At 45.1% G+C, this 24,773-nt stretch overlaps 1 protein-coding gene across 2 annotated transcripts in view; it reads left to right on the top strand.

Annotated features, from left to right (window-relative positions):
- The window catches only part of LOC111962603 (tetraspanin-9), a 228,483-nt gene that overhangs the window by 75,045 nt on the left and 128,665 nt on the right, over positions 1-24,773 (top strand). The window contains exon 2 of one of the 2 annotated variants that reach the window (XM_023985813.2): positions 15,579-15,658. In XM_023985813.2, coding sequence (XP_023841581.1) covers positions 15,596-15,658 — 63 coding nt within the window. In that variant the 5' untranslated portion in view covers positions 15,579-15,595. Of the gene's footprint in view, positions 1-14,463; positions 15,659-24,773 lie in introns of those variants that run through there. The other variant, XM_023985812.1, reaches the window with a different exon arrangement.

The following is a 24,773-nucleotide window of genomic DNA, read 5'->3' as shown; positions in this document are numbered from 1 at the left end:
GAGTCTTCGGATTGAGCTCAAGTAGACTATATGCAGGTTAATCCATCGTGCAGTACGCATTGCTCCCACTCCTCCCGCTTCAGTTGTCATTCGCTTTACTTCTGCGATCGAAAAGCCTTGGCGCATGCTGTAAAACATCAGAAGCCTCCTCCCTTATAATTCTGACGGAACCTTATGTCCTCATAGCTCTTGTAGGCCATCATATATGTGACCATCCGCGAGAGATATTTGTTCGGTGGCGCTCTCCCGTGTGATGTCAGGTCCAGGATGTTCGGGACACCTTGCAAGGGTAAGGCCACAAGGAACAATACAGGCATGCGTCATGGGAGTTTGTTCCTCAAATCTGTAGTGCAGCTAAAGGCCATAACAATATAGACGAGAGTATTGCTCTCTGATGTGTGCTTAGACAGAAGTGCCTCCAGAGGCCAAGGCTATTTGCTACGGCAAGATCGGCTCGCAAGTCAAACAAATGAGGGTGACTGGGGACATGCGAGGCCTGGTTACCTCCACATCACCCGAGGAACAGAGGAGTAGTAGGATGAGGGTCGGCTAAAGGCTATCAAAACTGGTCGCCTAGAGCGTTGGGGACAAAGAATAAAAGGAGCAGATTTATGGGCGTGGTAGAATAGATTCTGGGCATAATGTGCAGACAGGGGTATGGAGGGCGCGGGTACAGCGGAGGCAAGCCCAGGCACTGGGTGATGATAAGAGAGGTTGTATCTCTGGACATGCTGGTCTCAATGGGTGAGGTCACCGCATTGTGGGGGTGGGACAAAGGGGTATCAGAGGTACGGAGAGTGGAACTACAGAGGTCCATTGCAACCAAAACAATGACAATGAAACTAGCCTGAACAACAGTATGCAAGGCATATTGATATTTGAGAGAGACATACAATAGGCATAAAGTGATTGCAGGTCTTGATTGGGAGAGCTAGCTAAAACAACAGGTAAGATAACAGCAGCAATAACAGGGTGCTAGTCTGAACAGCACAACAGGTAAAAAATGGCGATGACTAGCAGAGAGGTCGGATTAACTACACACAGATCCTGAGTTAAAGCACAGAGCCGACAGATAAGACACAAATAACAGATGGAGTACCGTGAATTAATGGACAGTCACAGCATGCATCAGCTATGTAGCCAAGTGATCATAGTGTCCAGGGGGCAGCCGTAGATGGAGCAGGAGGAGGCCTCCACTAAGCTAGCACGCGGCGTGTAAAGTTAGTAGCCCGGGGGGTGGTCTGCTCAGACGGAGGGGTTCTGCTCAGACGTGGTTGTGTCGAAGAGAATCCAAGCCAGATGGCGATGGCGAAAGAGAGTGTGAATTGTAGATAGATATGTTTGCTACTGGTGCTAGCTTCGTGGCAGTGGCAGTGGCACTAGCTCTTCAGCTAGCCGGCAGATGGGCCTAGCTCGAGGCTAGCTCAAGGCTAACTGGTGCTTGCTTCGGGACAGAGGTGTTTAGCCAGTAGTAGCCACTCGGTTGCAGCTAGCTAGCTGTGATGATACGGTGTAATTGTCCAGAGCTTGCGTCAGGAATCCGGTGATGTGGTAGAGAAAAAGCAGTCCTATATGCTCTGGGTTGATATCGCGCTTGCAGCTAGCCGGCAGATGGGCCTAGCTCGAGGCTAGCTCAAGGCTAACTCTGCTTGCTTCGGGACAGAGGTGTTAGCCAGTAGTAGCCACTCGGTTGCAGCTAGCTAGCTGTGATGATACGGTGTAATTGTCCAGAGCTTGCGTCAGGAATCCGGTGATGTGGTAGGAGAAAAAGCAGTCCTATATGCTCTGGGTTGATATCGCGCTGCAGCTAGCCGGCAGATGGGCCTAGCTCGAGGCTAGCTCAAGGCTAACTGGTGCTTGCTTCGGGACAGAGGTGTTAGGCCTAGTAGTAGCCACTCGGTTGCAGCTAGCTAGCTGTGATAATACGGTGTAATTGTCCAGAGCTTGCGTCAGGAATCCGGTGATGTGGTAGAGAAAAAGCAGTCCTATATGCTCTGGGTTGATATCGCGCTTGCAGACTGGCAGGTATCGGCCCGGTATTGAAGCTGGCTGTGTCCGAGTTAAGGGCGAAGACCGCAGCAGTGGCTAACTGACTACTAGCTAGTAGCTAGTTATCTGGCTAGCTTCTGATTGCGGTTCAAAAGTATATAAAAAATAGCAGGTCCGTACCACATTGGGTGAGGCGGAATGTAGGAATGTATATTCAGTTCCTAGATGGAAAGTGAAATTAAAATAAATACGAAATGTATACGAAAAATACGAATACTATTTACACGGGACAAGACAGGACAAAGACACATCCGACTGCTACGCCATTCTTGGATTCATGTGATTGTGTACCAATGTAATCAAGGTTTGAAATGATTATGTTTTTGTCAAATACAATATCTAGTTGATGAACCCTGCCCTACTGGGTGACTTCTCTAATGCTTATCCAAATAGAACGTATCTGGGAGCTGTGACATGGTTACTGCTTACTGCTGATCTGGTCTCTTGGCTGCCCTGTGTTTGTCTGTCCATGGGTGCATGGCCAGGACAGTGTGGCTGCTCAGATTGACCCAAGGCCATATTGGCCAGGGTTGAGCCAGCTCCCAGTGCACAAACACACAACCACATACACATACACAGTTCACAGTACACAGGCTGCTGACAGAGGGCCATATCGAGGGGAGGTGCTGCCCAGCTCGTGGGTCTGAGAGCCTGGGCACTACTAGGGGAACTTCTCTGTGTGTTTGTCGCAGTCAGGCATCAGTGCCAGTGGGCTGGTTGGAGTGGACAGGAGGAAGGCTCTTTAGATTCTTCATATAGATAGAGCTGTCTGGGCCTGCTGGGTCCCTCTCTATGATCAGTATGGCGCTCATCCCTTGGGGTAGTACTCTATGTGGATATGCATGTGGTATTTTATTATCCGATGATATGCTAATAGTATGGCGTTCCGGAATATACGACATAGGATAGTAAATCAGAGCAGCCAACAACAGGGTGTATTAGAGACTTGAAGAATGACATTATTTGTGGTGCGGAGCAGGAGCACAATGGGAAATGTCCTCAGGCATCTAGCTACTGTGTCTATCCTCTCTGAACAGAACAAATAGTTGGGTGCATGTTCTCTCCGTGTTCCCTCATCCCTCACTCTTTCGACACAGTGGCGTGTCGACACCCCTTCCTTTGTTTGCATTGCAGACGACAGCCCCTGAAATATCGATGTGATTCACCTGATCTTTCCGAGCTGTGTCAGCAGGTTGGAATCCTGTAGATACTACCCGGTTCTGCCTGGTCTTATTGACTAACTCTCATGTATAGGACACTCTCCACAAACTGCTCCACACATGGTGTCACCAGCTGTTTCCCACTGTAGGAGTTCCATATTAAACCAAGGTGACCTCTCAGCAAGCTSACCCCTTCATCCTGAACCATTGACAGACAGAGATCCGAACACTACAGATCTATGGGATTTGCCATAGACTCCATAGTCTGAGCCTTAGTGGAAACCACAGAGGGATCTTTAGGGCTCCTCTTGTCTTCTCTTCCACCAAGTTAATAAAGGATCCCTGGTCAGAACCCAGGTCAGAACCACTGGCTGGGCCTATCTACCTCTCTGTCTCTCTCTCTCTCTCCATCTCTCTCTCTTTTCTAATCTTCCTCTCTCTTTCTTTCCCACTCCATCTCTCTCTATAGCGTCCTAGCCAGTGCCCAGGATGGTGTATGTATTTCTATCCCTGTCCCATGCCGTGTCCTGTAACTTGTTTCCCTGAAAAACAGAGGAGATTTACATATGTGTCGGATTGCCTGCGCGGCGCCACAGGAAAACTTATTCACAGAGGGCTCCATCTGCGGGCGAGCCCAGACTGACTGCTGATATAATCACTTACCTCCAGAGCCCTAAATAGGCTTTGGTTGTGGCTGGACAGCATCCACAGGTTCTTAGGAAACAGGAATGAAACAGGGATGAAAGTATGTGCCCAGAGAGACGATTACGTTACGGATGGTTCCATGCGGTCAGGACAGGGGGGCGTAGACCACATCCCCCTTTATCCGTCTCTCTTTTCCCTACCGGACCAAAATAAAAGCCCCCCGGATCACTCGTCTTTTCTCCTACTAGTCTAGGGCCAGTAACTTAACCCACTGTCACTAACTATAGAAGTGGAAGTGTTTTTTTCCCCTCGTTAATTTCCGGAGTGTGTTTTATTAGATTTGTGTAAGCGTGCAGGCGGAAGGCGGAAGGCATCCATTGGGGCAGGTGTAACTGATAATGACCTTTTAAGAAGAGATCCCTGTCTCTTAAAGCTAAAACAAATCCCAGATTGTAGCTTTAAAGCTTTGCATCTCACATCAATGTTGCAGGCAACCTTCTGTAGTGTGCACTGGCTGTGTATAGGGACTTATGTAGGTTTGCTTGGTTGATGGCTTCAAATATCCTTGGTCCCCAGTTTCTGCAAGACAATTGATTCAAGGCATTACAGAGAGGAGGCAGAGGGTAGGAAACCCACGACTTTCAACATTTATCACAGACAGTAGCTCTCAGGGATGCATTTGTCAAGCAGTGTGTGCACTGTTCACCTGAAAATGCCATTTAATTCAAAGGCATATACTGCTTTGCTTTGTTTTGTTCCATTTTTCCTGCACAAAAGGGCTATTTAATATAATAATGTGTGGGCTTGCGAGTGTGTACGTCCATGTGTGTGCGTATATGCACATCTGTGCATGTGTGTTTCTCGTGAACCTTTGAGTTATCCACAGTATGCAAAATGAAATCACAAATCTTCAGAATCTAAGAGTTGAATCTAGCCCATGTTGAGGACGAATGGATGCTTTCCACACACTGTTCGAAAGCTTACAGTGAACTTTAAATGACCTTACAGCCAATAAATCGATGACCGGGGCCTGACTTCAGCACTCGTCTGATTTCCCCCTGAACTGAATAAGATTCATATTGCTGACGTTCCATTCTTTCATATACCGTTATGGGCCTTTTAAATATTACATTAACTCGTCCACTGTCCAGAGGACTTAGCTGTCCTGCTCCTTTGATCAACATAATAATCATGAATCCCTGTCACGAACCATATCTCTTTTGTGTATCTTTGAATTCATGTGAGCTACAGTACAACTCCTGGCATCATATACAGTTCTATAGTATTTAACATCGCAAACATGTTGCCTTATTGAATGCCAATTGTCTTATTTTGTTAAAGACTGATATCTTTGGTAGCATATGTTGTATTTCAGGAGAGAAAATGGGGATTGCTTGATGGGGACTTGCTTCTCTAGGTGTGAGATTCTGTGTGTGGATCTGCCTGAGGTCTACTGTTTAGACTGGGGCTTGTTCTAGGTGTGAGAGGTCTGTGTGATGGATCTGCCTGCAGGTACTGTTAGATGGGGACTTGGCTTTCTAGGTGTGAGATGTCTGTGTGATGGATCTGCCTGCAGGTCTACTGTTTAGACTGGGGACTTGGCTCTCTAGGTGTGAGATGTCTGTGTGATGGAATCTGCCTGCAGGTCTACTGTTTAGACTGGGGACTTGGCTTCTCTAGGTGTGAGATGTCTGTGTGATGGATCTGCCTGGCAGGTCTACTGTTTAGACTGGGGACTTGGCTTCTCTAGTGTGAGATGTCTGTGTGATGATCTGCCTGCAGGTCTACTGTTTAGACTGGGAGACTTGGCTTCTTAGTGTGAGAGTCTGTTGATGGATCTGCTGCAGTCTACTGTTAGCTGGGGACTTGCTTTCTAAGTGTAGAGGTCTGTGGTGGATCTGCTGCAGGTCTACTGTTTAGACTGGGGACTTGGCTTTCTATCTGTGTGAGTCTGTGTGCTTTGTCATCTCTATAGCTTCTCCTCTCTGGTTGACAAGAGTGCACAAATATTGTCTTCTCTGCAGTCGGAATATGGAGATGTCAGGTGGGAGTTTTCCACTGTTTTCCACCAGTGTGAATCACGGTTGAGTGTGTTGTGAAAATGCGTGTGAAATTCACTTAACACTGCCTCTTTTTAAAAACCACAAACAAACTTCTCTCACGAGTAGCAACTCTTGACATTATTTTGAAATGTCTTGATGCTTAACACACAAACCATACATGTACACTTATTTCCTGGGAGCTCACCCCTACTGTCACACACTCTAAAATCCAATCAAATCAAATGTTATTTGTCACATGGCCGAATACAAAAGTTGTAGACCTTACGTGAAATGCTTACTTACAAGCCTTAACCAACAATGCAGTTCATAAATAGAGTTAGAAATATTTACTAAATAAACTAAAGTAAAAAATGATAATAATATCAAAAAGTAACACAGAAATGTCATACCAATATGAGGTATTTATAGGGGGTACCGGTACCAAGTCAATGTGCGGGGGTACAGGTTAGTTGAGGTCATTTGTAAAGTGACTATGCATAGATGAACAGCGAGTAGCAGCAGTCTAAAAACAAAGAGGGGGTGGGACATCAATGTAAATAGTCCGGGTGGCCATTTGATTCATTGTTCAGCAGTCTTATGGCTTGGGGGTAGAAACTGTTAAGGAACCTTTTGGTCCTAGACTTGGCGCTCCAGTACCGCTTGCCACGCGGTAGCAGAGAGAACTTATGACTTGGGTGATTGGAGACTTTGACAATTTTTTGGGCCTTACTCTGACACCGCCTAGTATATAGGTCCTGGATGTCAGGAAACTTGGCCCCAGTGATGTACTGGACCATACGCACTACCCTCTGTAGCGCCTTAGATGCCGAGCAGTTGCCATACCAGGCGGTGATGCAACCGGTCAGGATGCTTTCGATGCTGCAGCTGCAGGACTTTTTGAGTATCTGGGGACCCATGCCAAATCTTTTCAGTCTCCTGAGGGGGAAARGGTGTTGTTGTGCCCTCTTCACAACTGTCTTGGTGTGTTTGGACCATGATAGTTCATTTGTGATGTGGACACCAAGGAAGTTGAAACTCTCAACCCACTCCCTTTCAATCCCGTCGATGTTAATGGGGGCCTGTTCGGCCCTCCTTTTCCTATAGTCCATGATCAGCTCCTTTGTCTTGCTCACATTGAGGGAGAGGTTGTTGATCCGGCACCACACTGCCAGGTCTCTGACCTCCCCCCTATAGGTTGTCTCATTGTTGTCGGTGATCAGGCYTACCACTGTTGTGTCATCGGCAAACTTAATGATGGTGTTGGAGTCGTGCTTGGGCACGCAGTCATGGGTGAACAGGGAGTACAGGAGGGGACTGAGCACGCACCGCTGAGGGGCCCCACTGTTGAGGAAGTCAGGAAGTCCAGGATCCAGTTGCAGAGAGAGGTGTTTAGTCCCCAGGTCCTTAGCTTATTGATGAGTTTTGTGAGCACTATGGTGTTGAATGCTGAGCTGTAGTCAATGAACAGCATTCTCACATAGGTGTTCCTTTTGTTCAGGTGGGAAAGGGCAGTGTTGAGTGCAACTGAGATTGCGTCATCTGTGGATCTGTTGGGGCGGTATGCAAATTGGAGTGGGTCTAGGGTTTCCGGCATGATGGTATTGACGTGAACCATGACTAGCCTTTCAAAGCACTTCATGGCTGCCGACGTGAGTGCTACGGGGAGGTAATCATTTAGGCAGTTTACCTTTGCTTTCTTGGGCATAGGGACTATGGTTGTCTCTTTGAAACATGTAGGTATTACAGACTCAGTCTGTAATACCTACATGTTGAAAATGTCAGTGAAGACACTTGACAGTTGGTCCACGCATGCTTTGAGTACACGTCCTGGTAATCCGTCTGGCCTCGCGGCTTTGTGAATGTTGACCTGTTTAAAGGTCTTGCTCACATCGGCTACGGAGTGCGTGATCACACAGTCGTCCGGAATAGCTGGTGCTCTCATGCATGCTTCAGTGTTGCTTGCCTCGAAGCGAGAATAAAAGGCATGTAGCTTGTCTCGTAGGCTCGCGTCACTGGACAGCTCGGGGCTGGGTTTCTCTTTGTAGGCCGTAATAGTTTTCAAGCCCTGCCACATCCGACTGGTGTCAGAGCCGGTGTAGTAGGATTCAATCTTTGTCCTATATCGACGCTTTGCCTGTTTGATGGTTCGTCTGAAGGCATAGTGGGATTTCTTATAAGGGTCCGGATTAGTGTCAAACTTTATTTGTCACATGCGCCGAATACAACAAGTGTAGACTTTACCATGAAATGCTTACTGAAAAGCCCTTAACCAACAGTGCAGTTCAACAGTGGGAAAGGGCAGCTCTTGCCTTTAACTCGGTGCGGATGTTGCCTATGATCCTCTAGTTGGGTCTGATGAGGAAAGGAGCATCATGAATCCCTATTTAGTTACACTCTCCAGACACCTTTATCGACTTTATTGTTTTAAGTCACCGGGGATGGACTTAAAATGTCCGCTATCGTCTCATTGCCCAATTGCGTGGATGTCAGACTTTATCATAAAAGGCCAAGACAGAATCTTTAAATATCAGATTGGATTGACGTCTGTCTGTCAATTCAATTGGGCCAGGCAGAATAGAGCTTGTTAGCATACTGACAAGGATGGACAGGACAGTAAGTCTTTGACCATATTTCTATGTATAATAACCTTTAGCCAGCTCGAATGATTGTCAGGGAGGTACCAGACAYGGGAGACAGACTGGTGTCTGATAAATTAGGAATGACCCCCTCTTGTTTGTTCTGTTTGGCCCCTGGTGACATTTGAGTTCCTGGAAGTGTGTGGTCCATTTAGTCACCTGACATGTCCTCCATGTTGTCCTTCATGTTGTCCTCCATGTACACAGCAACAGCAACAGCTTCAGCCCCAGTGTGTATATAGTGTATAGAATAACCAAGGGGAATGAGAGCTGAGATAGTGTGGGCGAACAGGCCCTTTGTCATCCTATTCCACTCACGCTCAGTCTTCCATGAGACTTTCACACTGGTGATTATCTACTATCACATGTCACATAGGACACACATACATAGGGCACACATACAGTATGTGGTAGGCTATAGGGTAAAGACTCTTTCTCTTTTGCAGGAACAGAAAAGACCGGGATTAATGAATGTTGAAGAGCTGACCTCTATTTTCATAGATCAGTTGGTATCCCCTTTCTGCCCGCTGTGAATCCTGGGGTTTAGGAGATTGCTTTGGATTTTCCCCCTCGCATTCAGTTAACATATGCAGTAGAAAGCAAAGCAGTGATTTTCCAGCAAGGCTTTAGAATTGTCTCCGTGCTCCTGCTTGTAAGTCACTCTAGTCCAGGGGTGGGCAAACTTTTTCTTTACTCAAATTTAAAACAGACTCCTAAAATACTGTAGGCAGTTGAGAGAGTTCCTCAAGGGTCACTGAGTCAGTAAAGCTGTATGAGTTTGAGCCTGAAACTGTGTTAAATGTCTAAACGGTATTATGACTGTAGATGTAACGGACATCATTTCAATTCAATTAGCATCTTCAAAATGGATTCATAACTGCCTTTAAATATCCAAACACTGGACTTTTTTCTACACTGGAAAAAATATATATATAATATATATATATATATATAAACGCAACATGTAAAATGTTGGTCCCATGTTTCATGAGCTGAAATAACAATCCCAGACATTTTCCATAGCACAAAAAGCATATTTCTCTCAAATTTTGTTCACAAATTCTTCACTGACGAGTCGCGGTTTTGTCTCACCAGGGGTGATGGTCGGTTTCGYGTTTATCGTCGAAGGAATGAGCGTTACACTGAGGCCTGTACTCTGAAGTGGGATCGATWTGGAGGTGGAGGGTCCRTCATGGTCTGGGGCGGTGTGTCACAGCATCATCGTACTGAGCTTGTTGTCATTGCAGGCAATCTCAACACTGTGCTTTACAGGGAAGACATCCTCCTCCCTCATGTGATACCCTTCCAGCAGGCTCATCCTGACATGACCCTCTAGCATGACAATGCCACCAGCCATATTGCTCATTCTGTGTGTGATTTCTTGCAAGACAGGAATGTCAGTGTTCTGCCATGGCCAGCGAAGAGCCCGGATCTCAATCCCATTGAGCACGTCTGGGACATGTTGAATCGGAGGGTGAGGGTAGGGCCATTTCCCCCAGAAATGTCCGGGAACTTGCAGGTGGCTTGGTGGAAGAGTGGGGTAACATCTCACAGCAAGAACTGCCAAATCTGGTGCAGTCCATGAGGAGGAGATGCACTGCAGTACTTAATGCAGCTGGTGGCCACACCAGATACTGACTGTTACTTTTGATTTTGATCCCCCCCTTTGTTAAGGGACACATTATTCCATTTCTGTTAGTCACATGTGTCACGCCCTGACCATAGTTTGCGTTGTATGTTTCTATGTTTTGTTTGGTCAGGGTGTGATATGAGTGAGCATTCTATGTTGTATGTCTAGTTTGTCTGTTTCTATGTGTTTGGCCTGATATGGTTCTCAATCAGAGGCAGGTGTTAGTCGTTGTCTCTGATTGGGAGCCATATTTAGGTAGCCTGTTTTGTCTTTGTGTGTTGTGGGTGTTTGTTCCTGTTCCTGTGTTTGTGTTCACTATACGGGACTGTTACGTTTTCGTTCGTTTGTTGGTTTATTGTTTTGTTCGTTGTTTAAGTATTCTTATTAAAATGAATACTCACCACGCTGCATCTTGGTCCTYCTCTCTTTCGCACGACGAAGAACGTTACAACACGTCTGTGGAACTTGTTCAGATTATGTCTCAGTTGTGGAATCTTGTTATGTTCATACAAATATTTACATATGTTACATTTGCTGAAATAAACGCAGTTGACAGTGAGAGGACGTTTCTGTGAACTGTAACTCAGTCAAATCTTTGAAATTGTTATATGTTTGTTCATTGTAAAACAAAATAAAGCTATTGTTTTGGATGTTTTTTGGCTTATGATCGATCACACATCTAATTTATTCATGTGAAAATAGTTTAGTTTTGGATTCCATTAAGAGCAGTTGCCCGAGTCGTAATCCTACAGATGTATATTTTCTTTATCATTTCTTCCAATAGGTTTAAGGAGAAACAATCCACCTAAGACAACTTTGCACTATTGGTCTAATTATTGAAGTGCTTCTTAAACACAGGAGGCTGCTGAGAGGAGGACGGCTCATAATAATGGCTGGAACCAGCAAATGGAATGTCATCAAACACATAGAAACCATGTGTTTGATGTATTTGATACCATTACACTTATTCCGCTCCAGTCATTAACATGAACCCGTTCTCCCCAATTAAGGTGCCACCAACCTCCTGTGCAAATAAATAAGAACTAGCCCTCCACCCCCTACTGTTTCTGTTGTGCTGGCAGTGGTGGAATGTTGGATAGACTACATAAGCTTTAGTTCAATAGAGCTCCACACAGATATGCCAGAACCAACACTGTCCATTTAATATTTACACTTCTACTTGTATTTTTCTGTTATACTCTTTCATACTATGATAGAAAAGCAGCAGTGTCTTGGTTAGAAGAGCCCTGAAATGGAGGATTCTAAGATGAATTCTTACTGAACACGAAGCTCGCCTTCCAGTATTCCTTTTTAGCATGTATTGAAGGAGCTGCCAGGTTTATTCAGCATCAGAGGGAAAGTTAGAATGAAGAATCCCTGTCCTGCTGTACCACATCTATACACTGTATCTCCACTGCTCCTGTGCCCAATCCTCTGACTCTATGCTATAGACCTTGTCTCTCCGGAGTTTCTCTGAGTCTCTGAGTAACCTCTAGTTGCCTAATAAAGGACTTCAGAGCCCCATGCCTYTYKGTTCTCTTCTGYTGAGTKGATGGCGATGARYKSAGCTGGGMTYKGYTCASGWGGGAGTGAGAGGAGGAACGTGCCCTTGTGTCTGGTCGAGGCATCAGCAGCACATGCAAGCTAAGAGGCCCAAGCAACACAAACATTGGCACAGACACATGCATACACACACACACACACACACACACACACACACACACACACACACACACACACACACACACACACACACACACACACACACACCACACACACAACACACACACACACACACACACACACACACACACACACACACACACACACACACACACACACACACCGATAACAATAACGGCACTTATACCATACACATGGATTTAGTACTGTAGTGGTGGAGTAGGGGCCTGAGGGCACACAGTGTGTTGTGAAATCTGTGAATGTATTGTAATGTTTTAAAATTGTATAAACTGCCTTAATTTTGCTGAACTCTAGGAAGAGTAGCGGCTGCTTTGGCAGCAGCTAATGGGGATCCATAATAAATACAAATACTAATAGCCATCTGATGAATGCATGTCCTCCTCTGAGGTGGCGGCTACTGACACACAACATGTCGAATTAAGAGTTAAGGTCTGTGATCAGACGACCCACGGGAGCTGAGCCAATGCTTCTTCAGCTCTCCATGGCACCACCAGGGACAGAGTATTGTGGGTCAAATATCCCCTGTTCTATCTGTGTGGGACTGCTTTCATAATTCTCATCCCACACCAGGATGACGTGAACAGTGACGCTGACATTGCCATTTTTTACAAGAAAGATGTGGTAGTACTGGGAGCATTTGGAAGTTTGCCAGTTCCATACCTTTTAATACCACTTAATTATAATTATAGACCTGTGTCATTTTAAGTATGGTATTGCTAATTAAAAAAATATATATGTAAATGGGTTGTGATTTGGAGGAACACTTCCATTGTTCCTGGCTGATTAAAACTAGTATAATGTGATTTTGTCTCATGTTGTCATCCAACCTGTCACGTTCCTGACCTTATTTCCTTTGTTTTGTCTTTGTTTAGTTGGTCAGGACGTGAGCTGGGTGGGCATTCTATGTTATGTGTTTCTATGTTGGGTTCATTTTCAATTAGCCTGATATGGTTCTCAATCAGGGGCAGGTGTTTTACGTTTCCTCTGATTGAGAACCATATTAAGGTAGGCTGTTCTCACTGTTTGTTTGTGGGTGATTGTTCCTGTGTCAGTGTTTGTGCCACACGGGACTGTTTTCGTTCGTTTCGTTTATTTCATTCGTGTGTTCCTTCCTGTTCGTGCATTCATGTTATATGTTCACAAGTTCAGGTCTGTTAACGTCGTTTATTGTTTTGTAGTTTATCAAGTGTTTTTTCGTGTTCGTCTTTCTTTAATAAAACAAGTATGTATTCAAACCACGCTGCGTTTTGGTCCGATCCATGCTCCTCTTCAGACGAGGAGGAGGACGAGCGTTACACAACCACTACAATTCCATCAAGATACAGTATGTCAGACTTGTTAGAGCCGTGTATACTCTGTAGAAACACAAGATACATGGATTAGTGTATCTCTGTGTATACAGGGCATTACTGGGTTTACTTTAAGACCATTCAGTTGGAACTCTGCTCCATCCGACTCTGAGCTGCAGCCATCACGAGCACTCAACCTCACCTTGCTGACAGAGAGAGGGACCGTTACCACAGCACAGCAGTACAGAGTAAAGATTAGGCTGTTTTCACAAACCCAACCCTGTGAAAGGGCTATGTGAGTGGTTGGACAGATAATGGTATTGCTGTTGTTTGTACGGTAGTTCTCTGAAGGAAAAGATGTGGCATAGCAAAGGAATCACAAACGCTGTATAAAAAGGTTGCAACTCTTTCATCCCCATCTCATAAAATCAGCATGTACGATATGAATGAAATGGCCTCTCTATCAGGGTGGGGTTTGATATCTGATCTGGTAAAATGCATTTTTCTCTTTGTTCACAGATCATGTACATTTAGGCATCTGACATTGTATTTCAAACCAGAGGGTTAGATAAATATAAGGACGCAGCTCTAGAATATTAGAGCTGTAATATGTTGTCAGCTCCATGTGTGAAACAACTGAGAGAGTCGGTGTTTGACCCTGGTTTCCATAGGAAAGTGTTGAGTATCTTTAAGCCACTCTCCCATTTCCATGCTTGAAATGGTGCGATAATTCCAAAGGCTGGGTCTCTGCCAATTTATCAGTGCTCCTTGCATGGAAGTGAGCCGGCATTGTGCAACTGACGACTTTGTGACAAGGCTGCACATATCCTCTGCAAGTCTGCATACAGTAATCCTCCTAATCATGATCGTGCTCTGATGTCATCTTATCCAGCCTTTCACAAATAGAAAATAAATAGCCACTGTGAAAGTTAATTGGGTGTAAATATAGCAAGTGTCTCAATGCAATCACAGGTTTGAAGGTTGCATCAGACAGCGCCGGAGAAGTCCACCCCCCCCTTCACCCACACCACCAACACGTTTCCTTGGACTCATGCTTCTTCGTATTATTAATGAATGGCCTCTCGGACCCCCTGAAGCACAGACAACACTGAGGAAATTGCTGAACTTGTATAGTCAAAGCTGTATTATGATCAGCTTATTAAAGACATGGTCGGGGCACAGGGGAGGAGCCCGGGTTGTCTGTAGCCGCCTGCAGCTGCCTCATTGGCTGCTCCCTCAGCAGTGGGGAGGGGTTGATGAGAGGCAGGGAGCAAGAGAGTGAGAGGGAGAGCAGAGAGAAGAGGGGGGGGGACAAGGGCAGTGCTCTAGTTAAGGGGGATAAGATAGGGAATGCCTGTTAGATGCATCTTGCCGGTAATAGCACACATCAGCCACGGCACTGCGACTGACAGCACAGGCAGAGAGCGGGGGACTGAGCAGCTGAGCACAGAATTGTACAATGAGAGAGAGAGAGAGAGAGAGAAGAGAGAATAACTGAATCAGATTATCATCAGCACGTTGGAGAGCGCAAAGCACAGAGGACTGAGAGAGCGCAGGAAAGGAGGAGAAGAAGAGGAGAGACGAATACAGATACAGATTGTGTTGTATGGGGGGGGGGAAAAAGTTTCCAGCTCCCCAGGCAGAAATCAGTCCTGAGGTCAGCAGTAGGGAGGAAGAAGTGGAGCAGCAGAGAGTTGGAGAGAGAGATTCACAGGCACACACACAGCACAGCAGTGTGGAGATCCAGGGGACACTATTGAAACTTACTGACTCAAGGACGTAGCTTGCTGTAACTCATCAGGGTAATAATGCTCCTCGCTGGACTAGGACTTCTCTGCATGGCTAACTCAGGAGCATGAGAGTAGACATTGGACACTGGGCAGACGACACATAGAGCTGGGAATAGTGCCTGTGTCTTCCTTTTACTTACCTGATACAGTTTAGTCGTGCCATTGTTGGGGGATAGAAAGATTCAGAGTTTCTGGGCTTGGAGAGAACCAGTACAGATCAGAGAGGGAGAGAGGAGACTGCTGGAGGGGGAGAGTTGTGTCCTCTCATCTCTGAGACATGGTAGAGTGTGTTACGGTAGAGAGCCCCTCAGCAGCAGTGTTAGCCCAAGAGCATGGAGAAGTCCAGCAGTGAGGAGTCAGCCATTCACCGCAGCCCATCCGTGGATAGCCGCGACTCCGACTTTGTCCGCGACTCCACGTCTGGCCGCCCATTCGGCGGCCGCGGCTTCACCGCCGGCGCGTTCTACGGCTCTACGGGGCCGCGCGGTACCACTGCACAGGGGCAGGCTGGGACAGCGGCCGACACCAGCATCAACGTCGGAGGAGACAAAAGCAGCAATAACAAGTACACGGCGCCCAAAGGCAGCAAATACGTGGTCTTTTACCTGGATCTATCATTTGTGTTCCTTTTAGAGTTCAAGAAGTACAACATGGCACGGGGCTGTCTCTGCTGTTTGAAGTACATGATGTTCTTCTTCAACCTCGTCTTCTGGGTAAGCAAAGCATTATTTTACTATGTTGTTTTTCTCTTTCACATCTCTCTATCATGCGTTCTCTCTTTTTTGGGGTGCTAGTTATAGATCTGTATGGATGTAGAAGCAGTGTGATGCTGACACATGATTCTTGAAGTTACTCAGCAGATACAAATGTAAAAGTAGTAGTCATTAGTTTAACAGTGATATTAGTAAGACAAGATGATAAAATGCCATATTACATAATACTTGTAAACTGATATACTGATCATTTAAAGATTTCTCTTCAGGCATATGTGAGAGAAAGATTTATGCTGGGGCTCATAATAATTTGCATGTTACTATTCCTGGTTGTCATTGAGTCATTGAAATGGTTGCTCCACCATGTCTCCCTTTGTGTGCTCTGCTGGGGCTGCCACTCATTCAGATGGCTTTACAACATGGGTCCTCATGGGTGCTGCTGATTTACTGCAAACATTATGAGTATTTAGCGTGTTAAGTTGTCTAGGCAAAGGACAGGGGGCATTGCTTACATGTATGAGATGAAAGCATGACATATCTGTGGATTGATTATGAATGATTTAGAATGACTGAGAATGTTTCCATTCATTTTGGTGAGCCACTGAAGAGAAGATAGATAGGATTAATCTGATTTGTGGTTTTTATTTACTTTGTATTTCACACATTGACATGTTTTATGTTTTTGATTTAAAGATTGGTCCGTGCTACTAAAAATTGAAAATTACAAATGTAGCTGGATTTTCTATATTTTTTACACCTTTACCAGCACTTCCACCCATCATCCAATCAAATCAAAACAGTTTTGATTTCAGTGGACATAATGTTTGCATCTGCTGTTTTGTTTGTGAAAGTGGGCATCCCCTGGAATATTGAACCAGTGGATTACGGGGGCTTAGTTGATGGGCCAGAGCCTTTTGTGTGGAGCCAATCATGCTTGAAGCATAATAACATCACAACACAACAGGGTCTACATCTCCAATCACGTCACCACTAGCCTACTACGTGCACCCTGCAATCTGGGGCACATCTGAGGCTCAGGCACCAGGCTGCTGCACATTATATCTGAACTATGGTGAGACCAACTGTCCACAGCACAGAGCAGATTCCAATGGAACTCAAGGGCAAAACATCCATGCAGGGCCAAAGGGGTATGTGTGTCTGATTGGCAAGGCAGGCTCACATCAGGCAAGGTGTGTTTACAGTTCGTGTGGAATCTGGAGAGATCAGAGGCTAGGCCGGACCGATGGATTGGCAAGGCAGGCTCACATCAGGCAAGGTGTGTTTACAGTTCGTGTGGAATCTGGAGAGATCAGAGGCTAGGCCGGACCGATGGATTGGCAAGGCAGGCTCACATCAGGCAAGGTGTGTTTACAGTTCGTGTGGAATCTGGAGAGATCAGAGGCTAGGCCGGACCGATGGATTGGCAAGGCAGGCTCACATCAGGCAAGGTGTGTTTACAGTTCGTGTGGAATCTGGAGAGATCAGAGGCTAGGCCGGACCGATGGATTGCGGCTGAGGTCATTGTGTCAGTGCTGCCCTCACTTTCCCGGGGTCTGTGTTGCTAAACCTGTACTTAACCCCTATTGGTGAACGTAAAACCCCCACGTCAATAACCTGCTGCTCTAGCTCCACACTGTGAGGAGGAGGAGGAGTAGGAGGGAGGGAGTAGGGAGTGTAAAGGTTACCACTGCATGTACCCTCCTGGGGTTGGGTAGAGTAAAGGTTACTAAACCGTTGATCTACGTGTGTGGGTGCACGTGGGTGGAGTGGGATTTTTAGACTGGCGGACACCGTTTGGTAACATGAAATCCTCGCAAGCTAGCTAGCAAATATTTGAATACTTCCCGGTGTAACTTAAAACATTATCCCAGGTTGATATGCTGCTTGTGTATTCATTCCCATATCAGTTAAAATAAAAAATAAAACATGTTTTGGTCACAGAGAAAAAAGCACATTGCTAGCTAGTTGGCTATAGCGGTTGTAATGGTTAAAGCGTTGGGCCAGTAACCGAAAGGTCGAATCACTGAGCTGACAAGGTAAAAATCTGTCGTTCTGCCCCTGAGCAAGGCAGTTAACCCACTGTTCCCCGGGCGCCGAAGACCTGGATGTCGATTAAGGCAGCCCTCCGCACCTCTCTGATTCAGGTTAAATGCGGAAGACACATTTCAGTTGAATGCATTCAGTTGTACAACTCACTAGGTATCCCCCTTTCCCTAATCACTAGTTATTACTTCTCAACGAAATACCTTTTTGGGTGGACACTTGTTGTTTGGTTTACTGTTTGAACAGTTGCTGAGATTATATTTCGTTAGCAATGCAAAATAGGCTACTTTGATAATTAGCCTATATAGACTATAGATCAGATCAAGGAGCCAAGGGATACCACTGACCCTGCTCCCACAGCTGCGGAAGGAATGACATGGAATGACACGTGTCTCAATTTTCAGGTAGTAAATAAGTATGTTGAATGCTGGAGCATATTGCAAGTAGCCACCCCTTTTGTGACGAAAAACGACATTAGAACTAGTGATGGGAAGTTTGGCTTTTTTTACGGACTCTAATCTTTTCGAGTCATTCTGTTAAAAGAACGAATCTTTCGACTCATTTGGTTCATTTGAGTCAGTAATGCCCAGAGCACGCAGGACCCCCTACCAGTGACGATGAACTGAAAACTGGAAATAGTCATGATTCTACAAGCCTATTGTTCACATCCCGTTCACCATAGGGGGCTTATTGGAGCTGTCATTTATGACTGAGACTTGTGAAAGTGTGCTTTAAACTAGCGGTTCCCAAACTTTTTTACTCAGGCCTCCCTTCCAGCATTGGAGAACATCCCGTGCGAGCGCATGCCTTGTGCTTCAAGTTACCACTGTAAGCCCTGTGAAGGGAAGGTAGAATGAGGGAGTATAGCGAAGCTGGTGTGCGGCTCAGGGGAGGCCACCTCCGCACCACCACTCCAATCTGGGGTGTCAGAGCTGAGGCCCTGGGCAGTTAGAGTAACCTTGCGAATGCCACAGGGAGAGCAGCTCTATCCCAGGTGTGTAAGGATACAGGGCTGCTTTTTACTCTTTCCCCAGTTCCCATGCCCCTCTGTCTAGAGGCAGGGGTGGGACTGATTGAAGCCTGTGGTGGGCCCCAGTTCAGGGACAGACAGAGGAGCATGGGAACTGGGGGAAAGGATACTCTACCTGCCCAGGGCCTCAGCTCTGACACCTCAGATTGGAGCGGAGGTGGCCTCCCCTGAGCCGCACACAAGCTTCGCTATACCCCCTCATCCTCCATTCCCACCATAGGGTTTACAGGGGTAACTTGAAGCACAAGGTAAACAACGGCAGGCACTCCAGACATTACATTTACATTTCAGTAATTTAGCAGCCGCCCTTATCCAGTGTGACTTACAAGTTAGTACATTCATCTGAAGATAGCTAGGTGGGACAACCAAATATCTCAGTCATAATTGTCACACCCTGACCTTAGTATTCTTTGTTTTCTTTATTATTTTTGGTTATGTCAGGGTGTGACAAGGGTGATATATGTTTTTTCCTGTCTAGGGTTTTTGTATGTTTATGGGTTGTTTCTAGTCTAGGTGTTTTGTATGTCTATGGTTGCCAAGATTGGTTCTCAATTAGAGGCAGCTGTTTATCGTTGTCTCTGATTGGGAACCATATTTAGGCAGCCATATTCCTTGAGTATTTCGTGGGTGATTGTCTATGGTTAGTTGCCTGTGTCAGCACTATTCTTATATAGCTTCACGTTCGTTTTGTTGTTTTTATATAGTTCGTTCAGTGGTCTTTCTTCATTAAAGAAGATGAATTCAAATCAACCTGCTCTTTGGTCTCATCGCTATAACGAACGTGACAATAATAAATACATTTTCCTCAGTAAAGTAGCTATCACCAAAGTCAGTGCTAGTAGGAGGCATGTCCAATGCACTTATCTACAGGCCTCTTCAGCAGTTGTTCATGACCATCTGGCTTCTCTTACTTATGTGGATTAGTGTTAGTCTGAGCTGCAGTGGGGGGGGGTTCTGGGTCAGATCAGAGTATCTGGTGGGTCAGTAGTCGGGATTGAAAGTCTCCTTCGGGTGACGCACAGCACGAGCAATAAAGACAATGTTTATGCCAATCACATTGAATTACAGTGGCTTTGCTCAAAAGACAGTGATGACTGGACTACATGTTGGTTTGACACACTATGAGTCGGACAGCAAGATTCTGTTGGCTGTGATTTCCTCCAGTATGTGTGTCAGCTAGCAGACTGGCGCTGGTGTATTTGCAGCCCCCTGCTCTGTGTTCTCTCTCTGTGCTGTCTGACAGAAACTCCGGTCTGCTCTGCCCTCCTTCACTCCCTCCACTATTAATCGGTTCCCTCTCCCTAAAACCTCCCTGTTTCCTTCCTTTCTCTAACACTTCCTTTGTTAGGGAGGGCAGTGAGCCTGGAGCCCACATCCCACCACTCTGTTATTATTACACTATATCAAAAGCAAAGCCTCATTTTGATATTTATATTTAGAGAATAAATGTCTGCTCAGCATCATTATAAAGTGCCAAAGCAGTGGTGATATCGAAGCTAATCTTTTGTGAGGGGAGTAGAGACACCAACTGTGTTTAGCATTCATCAACTCCTATGCTTGCTTATTTATATGCCATTTGGATGACATGTTGGTAGACACACTATGACTCGGACAGCAAGATTGGGTTTGCTGTGATTTAGCTGATTGGAACTGGTGTATTTAATTTGACGTTTTTGTTTTAAATGTTGCTAGCCACCACTCAAATAATATAGTTTCAAACCTATTGACAGTTTCAAGGTGTGTGTGTGTGTGTGTGTGTGTGTGTGCACGCGCATGCTTTCCTAGTTGAATGGTAACTCTATAAAGCATTGCCTTGGTAAACATTTCACTCATGCTGTCCCATTCCCCCATACCACGGGTTTCAATACAAGGTGCCGAAGCAATTTGCCTGCTATTTTCGGCCCTCACAGAGTGCTAAAAAGTTCACTAATCCACAGGCCCTCGGCCCCAATGCACTTCACATTGTAACAACCATAATGACGTCCTCTCGCACCAGAAGTCTATCACAAGTTACCTTAATCCCTTACTGCTAGGGGATGTATAGGTTGTGCTGAAATAGAGGTGCAATGAATTGTTTGAAGTCCTGAAACCAGCTTTCAATCATTCATAACGCCTTCTTACATGGAATTCCAATACCGCCATGCATACTGATTAATGAGGCTTGTGCTGTTTACGAATGGCCTAAGTAACACATTACTAATCGACCTGGCCCGGGTATCCTGGAAGGATATTGTCCTCATTCCGTCAGTAGAGGATGCCTGGTTATTCTATAAAAGTGCTTTCCTCATCATCTTAAATAAGCATGCCACATTCAAAAAATGTAGAAAAGGAACAGATATAGCCCTTGGTTCACTCCAGACCTGACTGCCCTTGACCAGCACAAAAACATCCTGTGGCGTTCTGCATTAGCATCGAATAGCCCCCGTGATATGCAACCACTATACACAGGCAGTTAGGAAAGCAAGGGCTAGCGTTTTCAAACAGACATTTGCATCCTGTAGCACAAACTCCAAAAAGTTCTGGGACACTGTGAAGTCCATGGAGAATAAGAGCACCTCCTCCCAGCTGCCCACTGCACTGAGGCTAGGTAACACAGTCACCACCAATAAATCTATGATAATTGATCATTTCAATAAGCATTTTTCTACGGCTGGCCATGCTTTCCACCTGGCTACCCCTACCCCGGTCAACAGCTCTGCACCCCCCACAGCAACTTGCCCAAGCCTCCCCCATTTCTCCTTCACCCAAATCCAGATAGCTGATGTTCTGAAAGAGCTACAAAATCTGGACCCCTACAAATCAGCTGGGCTAGACAATCTGGACCCTCTCTTTCTAAAATGATCTGCCGAAATTGTTGCAACCCCTATTACTAGCCTGTTCAACCTTTCTTTCATATCGTCTGAGATCCCCAAAGTTTGGAAAGCTGCCGCTGTCATCCCCATCTTCAAAGGGTGAAACACTCTAGACCCAAACTGCTACAGACCTATATCTATCCTGCCCTGCCTTTCTTAGGTCTTCGAAAGCCAAGTTAACAAACAGATCACCGACCATTTCGAATCCCACTGTACCTTCAACGCTATGCAATCTGGTTTCCGAGCTGGTCATGGGTGCACCTCAGCCACGCTCAAGGTCCTAAACGATATCATAACCGCTTCGATAAGAGACAATACTGTGCAGCTGTATTTATTGACCTGGCCAAGACTTTCGACTCTGTCAATCACGCAATCGTCCCACCGGCCAATAGCCAGGGAAAATACAGCACGCCATATTCAAATAAAATGATATAAAAATCTAACTTTCATTAAATCACACATGTAAGATACCAAATTAAAGCTACACTCGTTGTGAATCCAGCCAACATGTCAGATTTCAAAAAGGCTTTTCGGCAAAAGCATAAGATGCTATTATCTGATGATAGCACAACAGTAAACAAAGAGAGAAGCATATTTCAACACTGCAAGCACGAGACAAAACGCAGAAATAAAATATAAATCATGCCTTACCTTTGACGAAATTATTTTGTTGGCACTCCAATATGTCCCATAAACATCACAAATTGTCCTTTTGTTTGATTAATTCCGTCGATATATATCCAAAATGTCAATTTATTTGGACCGTTTCATCCAGAAAAACACAGCTTCCAAATTTCGCCACTTCACTACAAAATGTATCAAAAGTTACATGTAAACTTTACCAAAACATTTCAAACGACTTTTGTAATACAACGTTAGGTATTTTTAAACGTTAATAATCGATCAATTTGAAGACGGGATGATCTGTGTCCAATACAAAAAGAAAACAAACTGACGCAACTTTTTTCGTAACGTGCCTCTCTCAAAGAATTTACTTCATGTGACCCTCATTTACGATAGCCCTACTTCTACATTACACAAAGGAATAACCTCAACCGATTYCCAAGGACTGGTGACATCCAGTGGAAGCGGTAGGAACTGCAAGCAAGTCCATTAGAAATCTGGTGTCTCTAAGAAAACTAATTGAAAAGAGAGTGACATCAAAAAAATAAAAATTCTGAATAGTTTGTCCTCAGGGTTTTGCCTGCTACATAAGTTCTGTTATTCTCACAGACATGATTCAAACAGTTTTAGAAACTTCAGAGTGTTTTCTATCCAAATCTACCGATAATATGCATATCTTATATTCTGGGGATGAGTAGCAGGCAGTTGAATTTTGGCATGCTATTTATCCGAAAGTGAAAATGCTGCCCCCTGCCCACAAGAAGTTAACTAACCTCCAGACGAGCTTCAATGCCATACAACACTCCTTCCGTGGCCTCCAACTGCTCTTAAATGCAAGCAAAACTAAATGCATGCTCTTCAACCGATCACTGCCCACACCTGCCAACCCGTCCAGCATCACTACTCTGGACAGTTCTGACTTAGAATATGTGGCAACTACAAATACCTTCCAGACTCACATTAAGCATCTCCAATCCAAAATTAAATCTAGAATCGGCTTCCTATTTCGCAACAAAGCATCCTTCACTCATGTTGCCAAACATGCCCTTATAAAACTGACTATCCTACCGATCCTTGACTTCGGCGATGTCATTTACAAAATAGCCTCCAACACTCAAATTGGATGCAGTCTATCACAGTGCCATCCGTTTTGTCACCAAAGCCCCATATACTACCCACCACTGCGACCTGTATGCTCTCGTTGGCTGGCCCTCGCTTGATATTCTTCACAAAACCCACTGGCTCCAGGTCATCGATAAGTCTTTGCTAGGTAAAGCCCCGCCTTATCTCAGCTCACTGGCCACCATAGCAGCACCCACCCGTAGCACCAGCTCCAGCAGGTATATTTCACTGGTCACCCCCAAAGCCAATTCCTCCTTTGGCCGCCTCTCCTTCCAGTTCTCTGCTGCCAATGACTGGAACGAACTGCAAAAATCACTGAAGCTGGAGTCTCATATCTCCCTCACTAACTTTAAGCACCAGCTGTCAGAGCAGCTCACAGATCACTGCACCTGTACATAGCCCATCTGTAAATAGCCCATCCAACTACCTCATCCCCATACTGTTATTATTATTWWTTTTTTTGCTCCTTTGCACCCCACTATCTCTACTTGCACACTCATCTTCTGCACATCTATCACTCCAGTGTTTATTTGCTATATTGTAATTATTTCTTCACTATGGCCTATTTATTGCCTTACCTCCATTATCCTACCTCATTTGCGCACCCTGTATATAGACCTTTTCTATTATATTATTGACTGCATGTTTGTTTATTCCATGTGTAACTCTGTGTTTCTGTTTGTGTCGCACTGCTTTGCTTTATCTTGGCCAGGTTGCAGTTGTAAATTAGAACTTGTTCTCGACTAGCCTACCTGGTTAAATAAAGGTGAAAATATATATATTTTTATTAAAGTATTGAGAAGCTAAATCGATCAATACTTTAGGTTAATAAAGACAATTCATATCTATCCGTAACAGTACAAAAGCACATCATCTTGCCATGTCCATTTTTACAAATATGGACATAACATATCTGATTCTCCTGCATTGACCATGCATCTCATTTCTTGACATTTACATAGACGAAATGTTGACGTAGTTGATTGCATTGAATTATTATACGTTTTGTAATTAGCACCCCCACAGGAGAAGGTAAAGCCTTGGCTCAATATTCCTACACTAACCTGCTCTTTGAATATCTCCATTCTATACCCTCTCTCCCTGCCTGTGTCAAATAGCTAAGTGTCTGAGGAGATCAGTCTAATTTACCCATCTCCACCCACCCCGCTCCTTCGATCATCACACTGCTGCGTTGTATACCTCTGCAAAGCTCATTAGCTCGTGTAGCAGATCAAATGGGATATGGGCATGTATGTTTCACTCCAGGGGTGCCTGGAGGCTGGGGATTGGGGAGGCTTGGGGGCGGTAGATAGGCGGTAGATAGGGGGGTTGGTGGGGGGTGTAGTTAGTCAAAGAGTTAAGTATTTCGTTTTTTTGTGGTTAACATTTTTAATCTAAACAGGCATTATCATAGGGCAGTGTTTCCCAACTCCAGTCCTCAAGT

This window comes from Salvelinus sp. IW2-2015, linkage group LG4q.1:29 (assembly GCF_002910315.2).
Source record: "Salvelinus sp. IW2-2015 linkage group LG4q.1:29, ASM291031v2, whole genome shotgun sequence".
NCBI lineage: Eukaryota > Metazoa > Chordata > Actinopteri > Salmoniformes > Salmonidae > Salvelinus > Salvelinus sp. IW2-2015.
The sequence above is the reverse complement of the archived record's forward strand: the minus strand, read 5'-3'. Positions and strand labels throughout refer to the sequence as shown.